Raw genomic sequence first — 13,221 nt, forward strand, 5'->3', positions numbered from 1 at the left:
CGCACCCACTCCCAGAAAAAGCCACATCCTTTCCCAGGCCCCCATCGGCGAGAAGGGTGCGAGAGGTCTGTCTGCCGCCTTCCACCGCCTGGACGCGAAGCTGCAGCCCCATCGCCAGTTTCCGCATCCTGGTCGGCGCGTCCCCGTCAGCCTCGAAGGCAGGGCGGGTCCACAGGCTTCGTTAACCTCTCCCTTTGCCCCCGCCCCGAACCCCGCGGCCGCTTTAACAGCGTGGACGTGAGATTTTATTTTCCGCCAATCTGGAGACCTCGATGCTGGCGCAGGAACCAAAACCCGAGGGCCGCGTAGACGCCAGAAGGGCGAGAAGCCAGGGATCCCGCCTCTCCAGCACAGGGAGCGGGGAGACCCACGGGCGATGACCTCCCGTGCCCACGTACCCCCTCTTGGCCCCCTCTCCAGGCGTCCCGAGTCACTTCCCGCCGTCCCCTCCCCAGCTTCCTCGCCCCTGCCCCTGGCGACCTCCCCGGGGTTTCCTTTGTCACCCCCCCAAGCCCGTGCCCCCCGGGCGCCCCGAGTCCGCTCCTTGGCCCGGTCCGCCCGCCCCGCAGGACCTTCGCTCGTCCCCTCCGGAGTTTCTCCGGCGCGTACCCCACCCTCCCCGGGCTCTCCGTGTCCCCTCCCCGCCCCGCCCCCGTTTTTAAACCTGGCGCTGAGCGCGCGGCTCGGGGAGCGCCCTCGCCCGAGCGGTTAAAGGCGCGGCCGATCGCGGGCGCCGCGTCTTCCGAGGGCACCATGAGACCTGAGGCGGCGGCCGGAGCCCCGGAGGCGCGGGGACGCGTCTGTCACTGCGCCGGGGACGGTCCCCGGGGGCCACCGGCGCCGGGCGGGCCCGAGAGGTGAGGGCGTCCTGGCGACGGGTGGGTGCGGGCAGGGCGGGCAGGATGCTCCGGCCGCGCGGATCGCGGGGGACCAGGCGGAACCCTGGAGCCCGACGGCGACGCCCCGCAAGTTCCTAGGCGTGAGACGGGGACGCAGAATCTTTTCGGCTCCTGAACTCCGTTCCCAAGTGGGGAGGCCCCGGAGGTGACCGGCAGTGGACCAAAGCCTCCGTTTCTAGATCTGGAACCCACCGTGCTGGCCGCTCAGCGAGCCCTGCGGGAGGGTGGGGGACCGTCACATCCTTGGCGATTCTTTGTTTTCCCCGTGCTTGGGGTTCACCGTTCGCTGACACACACACACACACACACACACACACGGCACAGGCTTAACGCACAGACTGAGAACTTGTGGCAGGAGAAACAAACACACACACACACACACACACACACACACACACGGCACAGGCTTAACGCAGACTGAGAACTTGAAAGAAAGACTGAGAACTTGAAAGAACTTTCTGTTGTGTCCAGTGACATTTAGGCAGACGTTAGAAATGATTAGAGTGATAACTCTTCTTACGGTCCAACTTTAAAAGCAGAAAATGCTGTGGTTCACTCTTGGTCCCTGTCCTTCCAGCCAAACTCCGTGGAGACCTTGGACTCTGACCCCTCAGGAAGCTGAGCCCACCATAACTGGAAGTGAGGTAAGGTTAAGTGTGTGGACCTTGTAGATACCAACCAGTTCAGCCAGGAAGCGGCACCATCTCTACAATGAAGGGACCAGGAGAGGCCTCCTCGGCCAGTCCCTCCCTCGGTCATCTCACGCAGAATTGCTTTGGGGTCTGGGAGTGGGCACCCTGCTGGCCAGGTGTTGATGGGCTCTGATTCAGACACGGATTGGCTCTGGATTGCTTCTGTTTCTTGAAAAGCAAAGCCATGATAGCAGAACTGTTTCAAGGACATCATAAAAGATTTTTTCCATGTTGCATTTTTTCCCCCCCTGGTAACTCAGCAGGTAGAGGGGGAGAGAAGGCCCCGGTCCCCCTCGAATTAGAGAAAAGATGAGCATAGGCTCAAAAGATTAGCACTAGGCTGGTGCCATAGTGCAAATATGGGCAGAGCGCTGTCTGGAGGCCCCAGAAGGTGCAGTGAAAAGTCTCCACCTGCCATCTGACTCTTTCTGAAACCCTCTGGGCTCTGTCTGCAAGTGCTCCTAAGTCATGCTTTCTGAGCAAACACACTCCAGCTGAGGGCTTTGGAGGGCAAGATTAATCGCCACCACTATTCTTTTGTCTCCTGCTTTGGTAACCAAAGTGCTTTATAGTTACCGGAGTAATGACTTGCTTTCATAAAATTCACCTGTCCTTTGTTATATTTTAAAGTATAAATTGATGACTTTTAAAGTGCCAGAGTTAATCAGGCTAGGAAGGACCATTAGGTAACACTTGTGGCAGAGTGTGCAGTTATTTCTAGTCTGATAAGAAACTCAGGTTCAGACTTCTCTGGCATTTTGATATTTAGACTCCTTTATTAAATCAGTCTGAATAATGGGAGTTTTAATTCAGTTACTATTTAAAGAGTGAAGCAAGTCAAATCTATATTTAATGAATGAGGAATATAATTTTTTCTTAGCCCAAATTATTCTTACCTGCAATAACTAGATAATGGGAAGTAATTCCTTCTCTTGCATTCAAATTAAGTTCATAAGCATTAGATTTTAAAAAGTGCTTGGGAGAAAAAAATTATCCAATTTTCTTTTAAATGAAAAGTATGTGCAGTCTACCAATTGTTCAATAAAAATACAGCACACTTTCCTAGTGTAAGGTAGTCCTGTTTTCTATTATGATGAGAAGGCCATTGGTGAGAAAAAATGATTACTTGCAGAAAAATGTTAAGCTATAGCAGCTTTCTATGTATCATCCACAAGGCACAATGGATGAAGTTGTGTCCATGGATTTTTTTGCGGGGGAGTGGCGTAGGGTGGAGAGTGGGTGTTCGCGCGAGCTGTAGAGCTCAGCTGCCTGGCTCCCCACTGGCCAGCTCTTTGCAGGGTCCGATTGGTGGGACAGAGAGGTCAGTGGCAAACGACCCGCTCTGGGTTCCCGGGAGCCCCGGCCAGGTGCGCGCAACCAGTAGCGGCGAGGGCCGGCTTCTTGCTCAGCAGCGCCCCCTCCCGACAAAGCGGGAGAACTGTTTGGCTCCTGAGCTATGTTGTATGTTTCTTTTTTAAAAACTGCCTTTTTATTTATTTATTTATTGGCCGCTCTGGGCCTTCGTTGCTTTGCGCAGTCTTTCTCTAGTTGAGGCTAGAGGGGACTACTCTTTGCTGTGGTGCACGGGCCTTCTCATTGCGGTGACTTCTCTCGTTGCAGAGGCCAGTTGTAGGCACATGGGCTCGGTTAGTTGCATGCAGTTTGCAGGCTCTAGAGCAGGGTAGTTTTGGCATAAGGGCTTAGTTGTTCTGCAGCATATGGGATCATCCTGGACCAGGGACTGAACGATGCCCCCTGTCTTGCAAGGCGTATTCTTAACCACTGGAAACCCTGTTTGTATTTCTTGAGAAATGTCATTGGCCTGGGACAGTAGGGGTGGGGGTAGAGGTGACTACTGCCTAGTGACCTGAACTGCAGGTCAGCAGACCAAAATTAGAATACAATCTAAAGTCGAGGGAAAGTCTTAAGACCCTGAGCATCGGGGGTCACTCTCCCCCTTTTGATTTCCCTTTCATGGCTTGAACAGGATTGAGCCGCTGAACAACAGTGATAATCGCAGGCGTGACTTCCTGGAACCACCCTCCTCCAAAAGATTGAACTTCATTATAGAACAGATTTTGTTCCAAAGACCCTCATTATTTCCCTTAGCTCAACATAGCATGTTATTAAAATAAGGCAGATGAAAATGTCAAGGAGGCTTATGATTTCAGGTCTTCCTGTTAAGATTTTTGTTTTGTTTGTTTCCTGGTTTTTGTTTGTCTTGTTTTAGCTGCGTGGCTTGAAGGGATCTTTGTTCCTTGACCAGGGATTGAACCCGAGCCCATGGAAGTGAAAGCGTGGAGTCCTAACCGTTGGACTACCCAGGGAATAGCCATGTTTAAGTTTTTAACCCAGTCTGAGTTATGTAAGATAAGGGCCCAGTTTGCACGTGGTAATTCCGTTTTCTCAACACCATTTATTGAAAAGACTGTCCTTTGCCCATTATATATTTTTGGGCCCCATGTTATGAATTAATTGATGATATATGCATGCATTTATTTCTGGGATCTCTAATCTGTCCCATTGATCTGTGTGTCTGTATTTAAGCAAATAGCTGCTTGATACTGTTCTGATTACTGTTTTTCTTACTATGGCTTTGTAATATACTAATAGTTTGAAATCGAGAAGAGTGATGTCTCAAGCTTGTCATTCTTTCTTAAGATTGCTTTGGCTGTTCAGGGCCTGCACCAAGTGGTCTCCTACCTTTCGAATGCTATTCATGTCCTTGGGAATCTGTCTCTCTTGTCCCTTCTGGTTGGTGTTGCATGCATGCTAAGTCGCTTCATTTGTGTCTTGACTCTGTATGATCCTGTGGACTGGAGTCCATCAGGGTCCTCTGTTCGAGGGATTCTCCAGGCGAGAATACTGGAGTTGATTGTCGTGCCTTCCTCCAGGGGATCTTGCTGACAGAGGGATCAAGCCCATGTCTCTTCTGTCTCATGCATTGGCAGGTGGGTTCTTTACCACTAATGCCACCCGGAAAGCCCCCTGGTTGGTGTTATTTGAGTTCAAATCTCTGTCACTGCTTGCCAGAGACCTCCAAGCCCTTACCTCATCAATCTATGCTATTCGCTGCTTCCAGCAGCCACCGTGATCCTTAAAATATAGAGCTCATTGTTGAACTGCTAGCTCAGAAGTCATTAATGGTCTTGAATTCTGTTTCCAGAATGAAACCTAGACTCAGTCATGTGTTTTCAAGGTGTTCAGTATCCGAATTCAACTTCCTTTGAAGCCCTTTTGCCAGTGTGGTTTCTCATTCATTTCACACTGGGTTCTACCTTTCCCTACCTATGCTGTCTATTTTCCTGACCCTCGGAATTGGATGCCCTGCTCCACCATGGATGGGCCCAGAACTGACTACCGAAGTGCTGTTGATGTCTCTGCCAGGCTCCCCATGAATCCTTTCCTGATCCCCCTCCTTGCTTAGAACAGCTAGCATCTTACTGCTTGATGCTTTTATAGTGTGGTTATTTGCCTCCATATGTGTCTTTCCCCATTAGATTTTAAAATGTGTGAAATGGGGGTCTGTGTCTAACTCATCTTCCGTCTTGGGACTCCTCACAGTGCTGGGACATTGTGACAATTGTCAAAGGAAGGGGAGCTCATCAATATTCTATTAAGTTGCTTAAATTGTCTCTAAAATTGGAACCGATCCTGACAAGTGCAGGCTGTGCACATGTGTGCTCAGCCGTGTCTGACTCTCTGCAACCCTGAGGACTAGGTTCCCATGGGAGTTCCCACTAGGCCCCGTGGGATTTCCCAGGCAGTCATACTGGAGTGAGTTGCCATTTCCTACACCGGGGATCTTCCTGAGCCAGGGATCAAACCCTCATCTCTCGCATCTCATGAATTGGCAGGCAGATTCTCTACCACTGCACCACCTGGAAAGGCCAAGTGCAGGCTACTTACATTTTATTTTTAAAGTCTTCAGGATGCTACTTTCAAAGGATTCTTGACTGTGTCTGTGTTTGTATGTGTCTGTCCTTGCAGCTTGAGCCTGGGGGTGATCAAGAAACCTTTGGATCGAAGGGGGCCTTTGGGTTTCAGCATCCTGTCAGGTAATATCTAACTTCACCATGGAAACATATCATTCCTTTTAATATAAGCGTCAGTACACTTTAGTGTCTTCAAGTGTATATGTTTTCAAAAATCAAAAATAATTCAATGTGTTTCCCAACATTATTTGGTTATGATTACCCGAAGGAACTTCGAGAATGTTCTGTTGAATATCTGGAATTTATTCATTTATTTATTCAGTGTTTCAGCTGCAAGTTGAAATTGGCCTTTTTTTTTTATATCTCTACTTAAAAAAATATTTATTTATTTATTTATTGGCTGTGCTGGATCTTAGTTGCAGCATGTGGAATCTTTAGTTGCAGCTTGTGGGATTTAGTTACCTGCCTGGGGATCGACCCGGGCCCCCTGCTTTGGGACCTGGGAATCTTAGCTAGGAAAATCCCCTGTGTTGATACTTTTTCTTTATATCTCTCGTTATACATTTTGCCATGCATTTAACTGCATGTGACTTGTATATGTATATATCTGCTTATTCACTTAGATATTTAGGTTCCTTTCTATTTTCTCCCAGGATAAAAGTTAATATATTGCCTAGTGCAAAATAGACCTCCTGACTGTGGGTATGGAGAAAATGCGGGGCTGGATGGATGCTGTATCGTTGTTGGAACCTCTGCCATCTCAGCAGTTCTGTTGACAGTGATCAGGACCCTCACTGCTCTAACCCTTTTACATCTCATTTTAGGCAAGTGGTTTGTTCTCAGCGTTTCTGCTCCTCTGTGTGCCTCTCTCTATTTCCCTCAGCCTCTCTCTCTCCAGCTGTCATTTCCTCCATCAAAATAAACCTAGCCTGTGCTATTACCTCTCGGCAGAGTATTGTTACCCTGGTTAGTCTGGAAGACTAGAGGCTTTAATAAAACCCAAAGATGCTAACTGCTGGAGATGAAATTTCGAGCCCCTCAGACAGATCAAAGCATGATTTGGGGATAAAGGACATTCTCCCAGTGTTTCACACCGTAGTCTTCAGTTCTCATAGAATCACTGCAAGTGCAGTGCAGGTCGCTCAGTCGTGTCCGACTCTTTGCAACCCCATGGACAATACAGTCCATGGAATTCTCCAGGCCAGAATACTGGAGTGGATAGCCTCTCCCTTCTCCAGGGGATCTTCCCAACCCAGGGATGGAACCCAGGTCTCCCACATTGCAGGTGGATTCTTTACCAGCTGAGTTATCAGGGAAGCCCCAGAATCACTGAGGAAGCTTTAAAAATACTAATGTGGGGTGATTCCCCTGGGGATTCTGGAGAAAATTCAGTCGTGTCTGACTCTTTGCGACCCCCCTGGACTGTAGCCCACCAGGCTCCTCTTTCCATGGGATTTCCCAGGGAGGAATACTGGAGTGGGTTGACATGCCCTTCTGCAGGGTATCTTCCCAACTCAGGGATCGAACCCAGGCCTCTCACATTGCAGGAAGATTCTTTACTGTCTGAGGTACCAGGGAAGCCCAAAAAGAGCAGGTTTCGGGATTTTTGTTTGTTCGGGGTCCTGCAGCATGTGGGATCTTAGTTCCCGTACCAGGGATCCAAGCAGCGCCCCCCTGCCGTGGAAGCACAGTCTTAACCACTGGCTCTCCTGGGGAGTCCTCCGTAGCTCATTTCTGACCTAGAATGGGGTTCATCACCAGGTGCCCTCCACCTGCTCAGTTTTGTGTCCTGTGCGCAGAATTAAAAAAACAAAACCACTGTGTACACTGAAGGCAAAATGAAATAGGAAGACTGGGCGTTAGCTGCTTCCAAAGAAAAGGCTCCTCTCCATGCGGTTGAAGACTGTCTGCAGGCTGACTAATGGTGTACTTGTTTCTTTAATCTCAGACTCTACTTGCCCATTTCTAAGCGTCAAGAGTATCTGCAGAGCTCCGGGGAGAAGGTGCTGGCCAGTTTCCCCGTGCAAGCCACCATCCACTTCTACAACGACGAGTCTGAGTCCGAGGAGGAGCTGGAGGAAGACACCCAGCTCTCCGCCCTGCAGCACGAGGAGGTGGCGGACGGCTCAGAGGGGAAGGCCAGAGACGGGCTGGCAAATCCGGCACGGCAACCCGGGGGCCTCGATGGGAAGGGTCCACCGCCCGACCCTGACTCCCCCGAGGCTGCTGCCTGCCTCTCACGCGTGTAAGCCTGTCTCTCCTGCACCAGCCCGCCTCGCACATGCCCTGGGGACAGCCCTGCGGGACAGCTGCCCCAGGACACTTCGCGTTTCCACTGGGCGTACAAGAACTGGGCTGTCTTTGGCCAGCACCCCACCGGCCCCCAGTACTCGGCTTTTTACTCATCCTCCTCTGAGTGATTCTTTGCGTCTCATCCATAGCTTCGAGAGAGGGTTCTAGATCCAAGATGTTTGCATTAACGCAGGCTGTCATCCGGTAGGGCCCACCGTCAAAGCACACCCAGCAGTGTCACTGTGCCGATTAAAGATTAAATGACAAATCATTCCATATTGATTAGTACCCCACCCTCGCCTCTCGCTTAACCTGAGACCCCTCATTCGGCTACATCCACGTTTGTAAACAAAGGTCCCAGCAGTCAAGGCATGGTTTCTCCAGTAGTCATGTACAGATGTGAGAATTGGACCATGAAGAAAATTGAGTGCTGAAGAATTGATGCTTTTGAACTCTGGTGCTGGAGAAGACTCTCGAGAGTCCCTTGGACTGCAAGGAGATCCAACCAGTCCATCCTCAAGGAAAGCAGTCATGAATATTCATTGGAAGGACTGATGCTGAAGTTGAAACTCCAATACTTTGGCCACCTGATTCGAAGAACTGACTCATTAGAAAGACCCTGATGCTTGGAAAAGATTGAGGGCAAGAGGAGAAGGGGGTGACAGAGGATGAGATGGTTGGGTGGCATCACCGACTCAATGGACGTGAGTTTGGGCAAACTCCGGGAGATAGCAAAGGACAGGGAAGCCTAGGGTGCTACGGTCCAGGGGGTTGCAAAGAGTCAGACATGACTGAGCGACTGAAGGACAACAGCTTTTATAAAAATGATTTACTGTTCACGGTTGATGTGGTAGTTTAGGCATTCTGAAAAAAAGTTTATGAAAAGCACATGAACACACTGAATGATTTCCATAAGAGTAACAAAAATAAAAGATCAGAATTTGGGGATGGGAGACTATTCTGGATAAAAATATCGATGATTCTTGTCTAAGGGCTGTGTGTATGAACAGAAGAGCTTACTAGCTCTTCATTGGGGACCGCTTTGGGCTTTTTACTTAAATAACAACACTGTTTCCAATCGAACTACTAAATGTAATATTATTTTCAGGTTTTTATTTTTTGATGACCAGATGAGTGTATTTGTCAAAGTTTTTTACGGAACTCTTTTACATGTGATTGTCTTCCTAGTTTCTACCTGAAATAAATATTTTGAAAGACAAAATCATTTGATAATCACTTTCTCTTTGACGTTTTACATTAAATCAGTGCCTGCTTCAAAGTTTTTAAAAGTTTGTCAGGATTTTTCTGTGTTTAACTCTTCAATTTATATTTGTGTTTTTTAGGAATCCAGAAAAAGTATAACCTCAATGCCCAAATAAGTCATTAATATCAAACAATAGGAGACACATGCAAATATTCTAACAATCCAAACAGTACTGAAAAGTGTATGTTGTAAAGTAAAAGTCACCTGCTCCTGTCTTCCTCTTTCTCTGTCCAAAGGTAGCCAACATCTGTTTTTTTTAATTTTTATTGCTCTTTCACTTGAAAGAAATACTTAAAATTTTTCTTTAAAAATATTTTTGTTTTCCTTTAAAAAAATGTTTTTATTTTAGTTTTATTGTCTTACTTACTGTCTAAATAACCTTTTTCCAATCTTAACAATTCCTGTGGGGATTATTTGGTGGGCTTCCCTGGTGGCTCAGACAGTGAAGACTCTGCCCGCAATGTGAGAGACCCGGGTTCGGTTCCTGGTTCGGGAAGATCCCCTGGAGGAGGAAGTGGCAACCAACTCCAGAATTCTTGCCTGGAAAATCCCTGGCGGGCCACAGTCCATTAGGTCACAAGGAGTTGGACACAACTGAGCAACTCTCTCTCACACACACATGGAGCTTATTTTAGAAAGGATTGAAGATGACTTCCTTTTTATCTAGTTAACTAGAAGTCTTACACTTTTTCTCCCTCCCTGTGATGCTTGGGATGCAGCTTAAGTCATCACATTTGGCTTTGTCTTGCTTTTCTAATAAATCCATTTTACTGAGAAAAAAATCTGGCCCAATCACCTGTTTACCTTGAAGAAACCAAACCTAGCCCTCATGGCACCAGAATTTTAAATGTGATGCATGGTCAACTTTCCTTAAATTACTTAGCATATGGCCAGCTGAGTGCAAATGTGGAAAATAAAGCCCCTGTAGCCACGGTGGTAACGGTGTCACAGGTTCTGTGAGTGCATGAGGGCGTTTCTGACGCGGGAGATGGTGACTTTGGGGCTCCTGTGTTCTTGCTGGTGACTGCGGTTTGGCTACACAAAGGCTCAAACCTGAGCGAGTTCCCCACTTTTGATCATGTATCCCTAACATTAAAAAAGCAGCTGAGGGGAGGGTGAGATAAATTAGGAGTTTGGAATTAACCTATACACACTATGCTCAGTAGTATCTGACTGTTTGGGACCCCATGGACCAGGCTCCTCTGGCCTATTGCCCACAGTCTCAATTTCCCTTCATTTACAAAAAAAAAAAATCCAATTGATGATATTTTCTAAAATCTGCATTTCCCCTTCAGTTTATTTCCTGCAATAGTTTGCCTAATAATGATGCAGTTTGTAAATGTCCATCTTTCTACCTTTCCTCTGGAATCTTACTAATCAAAGTACCCACCCCAGCAATGGTTACACTTGCCAGGTTTCCATAAAGTGTATCATTTTGAATAAGTAATTTATGCTTGAGGCCAACCACCCTGACATCTCTCTTTTGATGGCTCACAAAAAGTAGCTCCAAATGAATCTTGCAAATACCACAAGCTGAAACATGTTAGAAACGCTTTTGAACTTTCACCCAGCTGTACTGCAAACCTCCCACACTGAACAGTTTGTTGTAATGTGTTTCTCCAAATTTCTACCACATTTTCATTGAGTCTTCCAACCCATCTGCTAACAGAAGAATGCATTTCGTTTTGTTGCTGTGTTGTTTTCTGTTTACTACGTTAACCAGTTTTAAACAGGAAGAAAAAATATTACCCCACTGGTGTGTTTCTTTTTGCACTTCTCTGTTAAACAATCTGTACTTAGTCGCTCTGCCATGTCCAACTCTTTGCGACCCCATGTACTGTAGCTCGCCAGGCTCCTCTGTCCATGGGGATTCTCCAGGCAAGAGTACTGGAGTGGGTTGTCATGCCCTCCTCCAGGGGATCTTCCCAACCGAGGGCTCAAACCCAGGTCTCCCGCATTGCCGGCAGATTCTTTACCATCTAAGCCACCAAGGAAGCCCAAGATCTCTTAAACAAGGGATCATAAAACAATCTGCTAAACGTTTATCATTATGTTTGATGAAATTTTGTACAATACTAGATTGAGAATCCCATAATCTTAAACATATGGTCATTATATCTAAGGTATAAAATATGCTTTGTTTGAGGTTCAATGATAATGTTAATTCAATTATTTAATTGACTATAATTGATGCTATGTTAGTTTGGGCGTACACCATAATCAATTATTTTTCTTGAAAATTTCAATTGTTTTGCTATCTTTTCATCTGATCTTTCTACATTGATAATGTAGAAGATGAGGTTATGATGACGGTAAACATCATATATTTTAGTATATTACAAAGTTCTACAACCATGTCCTCTAATTCCAGAATATTTTCATTATTCCCAAAAGAAAACCATTTCCATTGTCATTCAGTCTCCTTCCCCCCAACCCTTCCAGTCCCTGACACCTACTAAGCTACCTTCTGTCTCTCTGGATTTCTTTTTGTTGTTATTGGGTTGTTTTTTTATTTTATTTGGAGTCTAATTGATTTACAATGTTGTGTTAGTTTCTGCTGTAGAGCAAAGTGAGTCAGCCACATATGTACATAAATCCACTCTTTTTAGATTATTTTCCCATATAGGTCATTATGGAGTACTGACTAGAGTTCCCTGTGCTGTAGGGTAGGTCCTTATTAATCATCTGTTTTACACATAGTAGTATATATATATCGGAGAAGGCGATGGCACCCCACTCCAGTACTCTTGCCTGGAAAATTCCATGGACGGAGGAGCCTGGTAGGCTGCAGTCCATGGGGTTACTAAGAGTCAGACACGACTGAGAGACTTCACTTTCACTTTTCACTTTCATGTATTGGAGGAGGAAATGGCAACCCACTCCAGTGTTCTTGCCTGGAGAATCCCAGGGACGGGGGAGACTGGTGGGCTGCCGTCTATGGGGTCGCACAGAGTCGGACACGACTGATGTGACTTAACAGCAGCAGCAGCAGCAGCAGTAGTGTGTGTATCTATCTATCTATCTATCTATCTATATATGGAGGTTCCCAGGTGTTGCTCGTGGTAAAGAACCCATCTGCCAATGCAGGAGACATAAGAGACGCAGGTTTGATTCCTAGGTCAGGAAGATTCCCTGGAGGAAGGCATGATAACCCACTCTAGTATTCTTGCTTGGAGAATCCCATGGACAGAGGAGCCTGGTGGGCTACAGTCCATAGGGTTGCAGAGCGACTGACTGACTTAGCAGCAGCAGCAGTGTATATATGTCAATCCCAATCTCCCAATCCATTCTTTTTCGCCTCTCCCTCTGGCAACCACAAATTTGCTTTCTACATCTGTGACTCTATCTCTGTCATGTAAATAAGTTCATTTGTACCATTTGTAAAGATTCTACATATAAGTGACATCACATGTTTGTCTTTTTCTGCCTGACCTACTTAACTCAGCACGACAATCTCCAGGTCCATCCCTGCTACTGCAAATAGCATTACCTTATTCTTTTTCATGGCTGAGTAATATTCCATTGCACATATGCACCACATCCTCTTTAGAATGTGGAATGCTTCACAGATTTGCATGTCGTCCTTGCCCAGGGGCCATGCTAATCTTTTCTGTATCATTCTGGTTTTAGTATATGTGCTGCTGAAGCAAGCACCCTCTGGATTTTTTTTTTCTAAATATTTGATGTAAATGGAACCATACACATGTGACCTTTTGTGGCTGGCTTCTTTCATTTAGCATAACATTTACAAGAGTCTTCATGCTGTAGCGTGCATCACTATTGGCTGAATAATACTTCATTGTATGGATAGACCACATTTTATTGACCTGGTCATCAGTTGATGGACATTTTGTTGTTGCATTATTTCCCACAGATCCCTTGGCATCCTCCCCTGGGCTGTATGTATCCATGTACAAGCCCCTCACCTTGGTTATACTCTACTGGACTTTAATCCATCTACCTTGGTTCAGGGAAAAAGCATTCTGAATAAGGAAATAAGAAAAACCTTTTTCACAAATTTCTGCAGTTGGCCAAGTTTCCCCCATGCCAACTGCCCCTTTCCCTTTTCAGTATCTGACTCACATCACATGACTCATGGTGCACTTCCAGTAGAACTGTCTTCATGCAGGGAGAACCAA

The 13,221-nt window shown here is 46.6% G+C and overlaps 1 protein-coding gene and 1 non-coding gene across 2 annotated transcripts; one reads left to right on the forward strand and one right to left on the reverse strand.

Moving 5' to 3' along the window:
- The first annotated feature begins 251 nt into the window (after positions 1 to 251).
- On the forward strand, positions 252 to 7,915 carry RIPPLY3 (ripply transcriptional repressor 3). The gene is made up of 4 exons (XM_055420799.2): positions 252 to 857; positions 1,477 to 1,543; positions 5,582 to 5,649; positions 7,475 to 7,915. The coding sequence occupies exons 1-4, from the start codon at positions 754 to 756 to the stop codon at positions 7,773 to 7,775; spliced, it is 540 nt and encodes a 179-aa protein (XP_055276774.2). The 5' UTR covers positions 252 to 753; the 3' UTR covers positions 7,776 to 7,915.
- A 4,714-nt stretch (positions 7,916 to 12,629) lies between these two features.
- On the reverse strand, positions 12,630 to 12,736 carry LOC129554092 (U6 spliceosomal RNA). The gene has a single exon (XR_008685563.1). It is a non-coding gene; the product is annotated as a U6 spliceosomal RNA (small nuclear RNA).
- Between the last annotated feature and the right edge of the window lie 485 nt (positions 12,737 to 13,221).

The sequence above is a fragment of the Moschus berezovskii genome, chromosome 1 (assembly GCF_049115385.1).
Source record: "Moschus berezovskii isolate FMDL1 chromosome 1, NW_MosBer_1.0, whole genome shotgun sequence".
NCBI classification, from domain to species: domain Eukaryota; kingdom Metazoa; phylum Chordata; class Mammalia; order Artiodactyla; family Moschidae; genus Moschus; species Moschus berezovskii.

What these genes read in the sequence shown, in the direction of transcription:
- RIPPLY3 (XM_055420799.2), top strand. Translation starts at nt 754, where the DNA reads ATGAGACCTGAGGCGGCGGCCGGAGCCCCGGAGGCGCGGGGACGCGTC. An exon ending in CCACCATAACTGGAAGTGAG is followed by an intron (nt 1,544 to 5,581) that starts GTAAGGTTAAGT and finishes CTGTCCTTGCAG; the next exon opens with CTTGAGCCTGGGGGTGATCA. An exon ending in GGGTTTCAGCATCCTGTCAG is followed by an intron (nt 5,650 to 7,474) that starts GTAATATCTAAC and finishes CTTTAATCTCAG; the next exon opens with ACTCTACTTGCCCATTTCTA.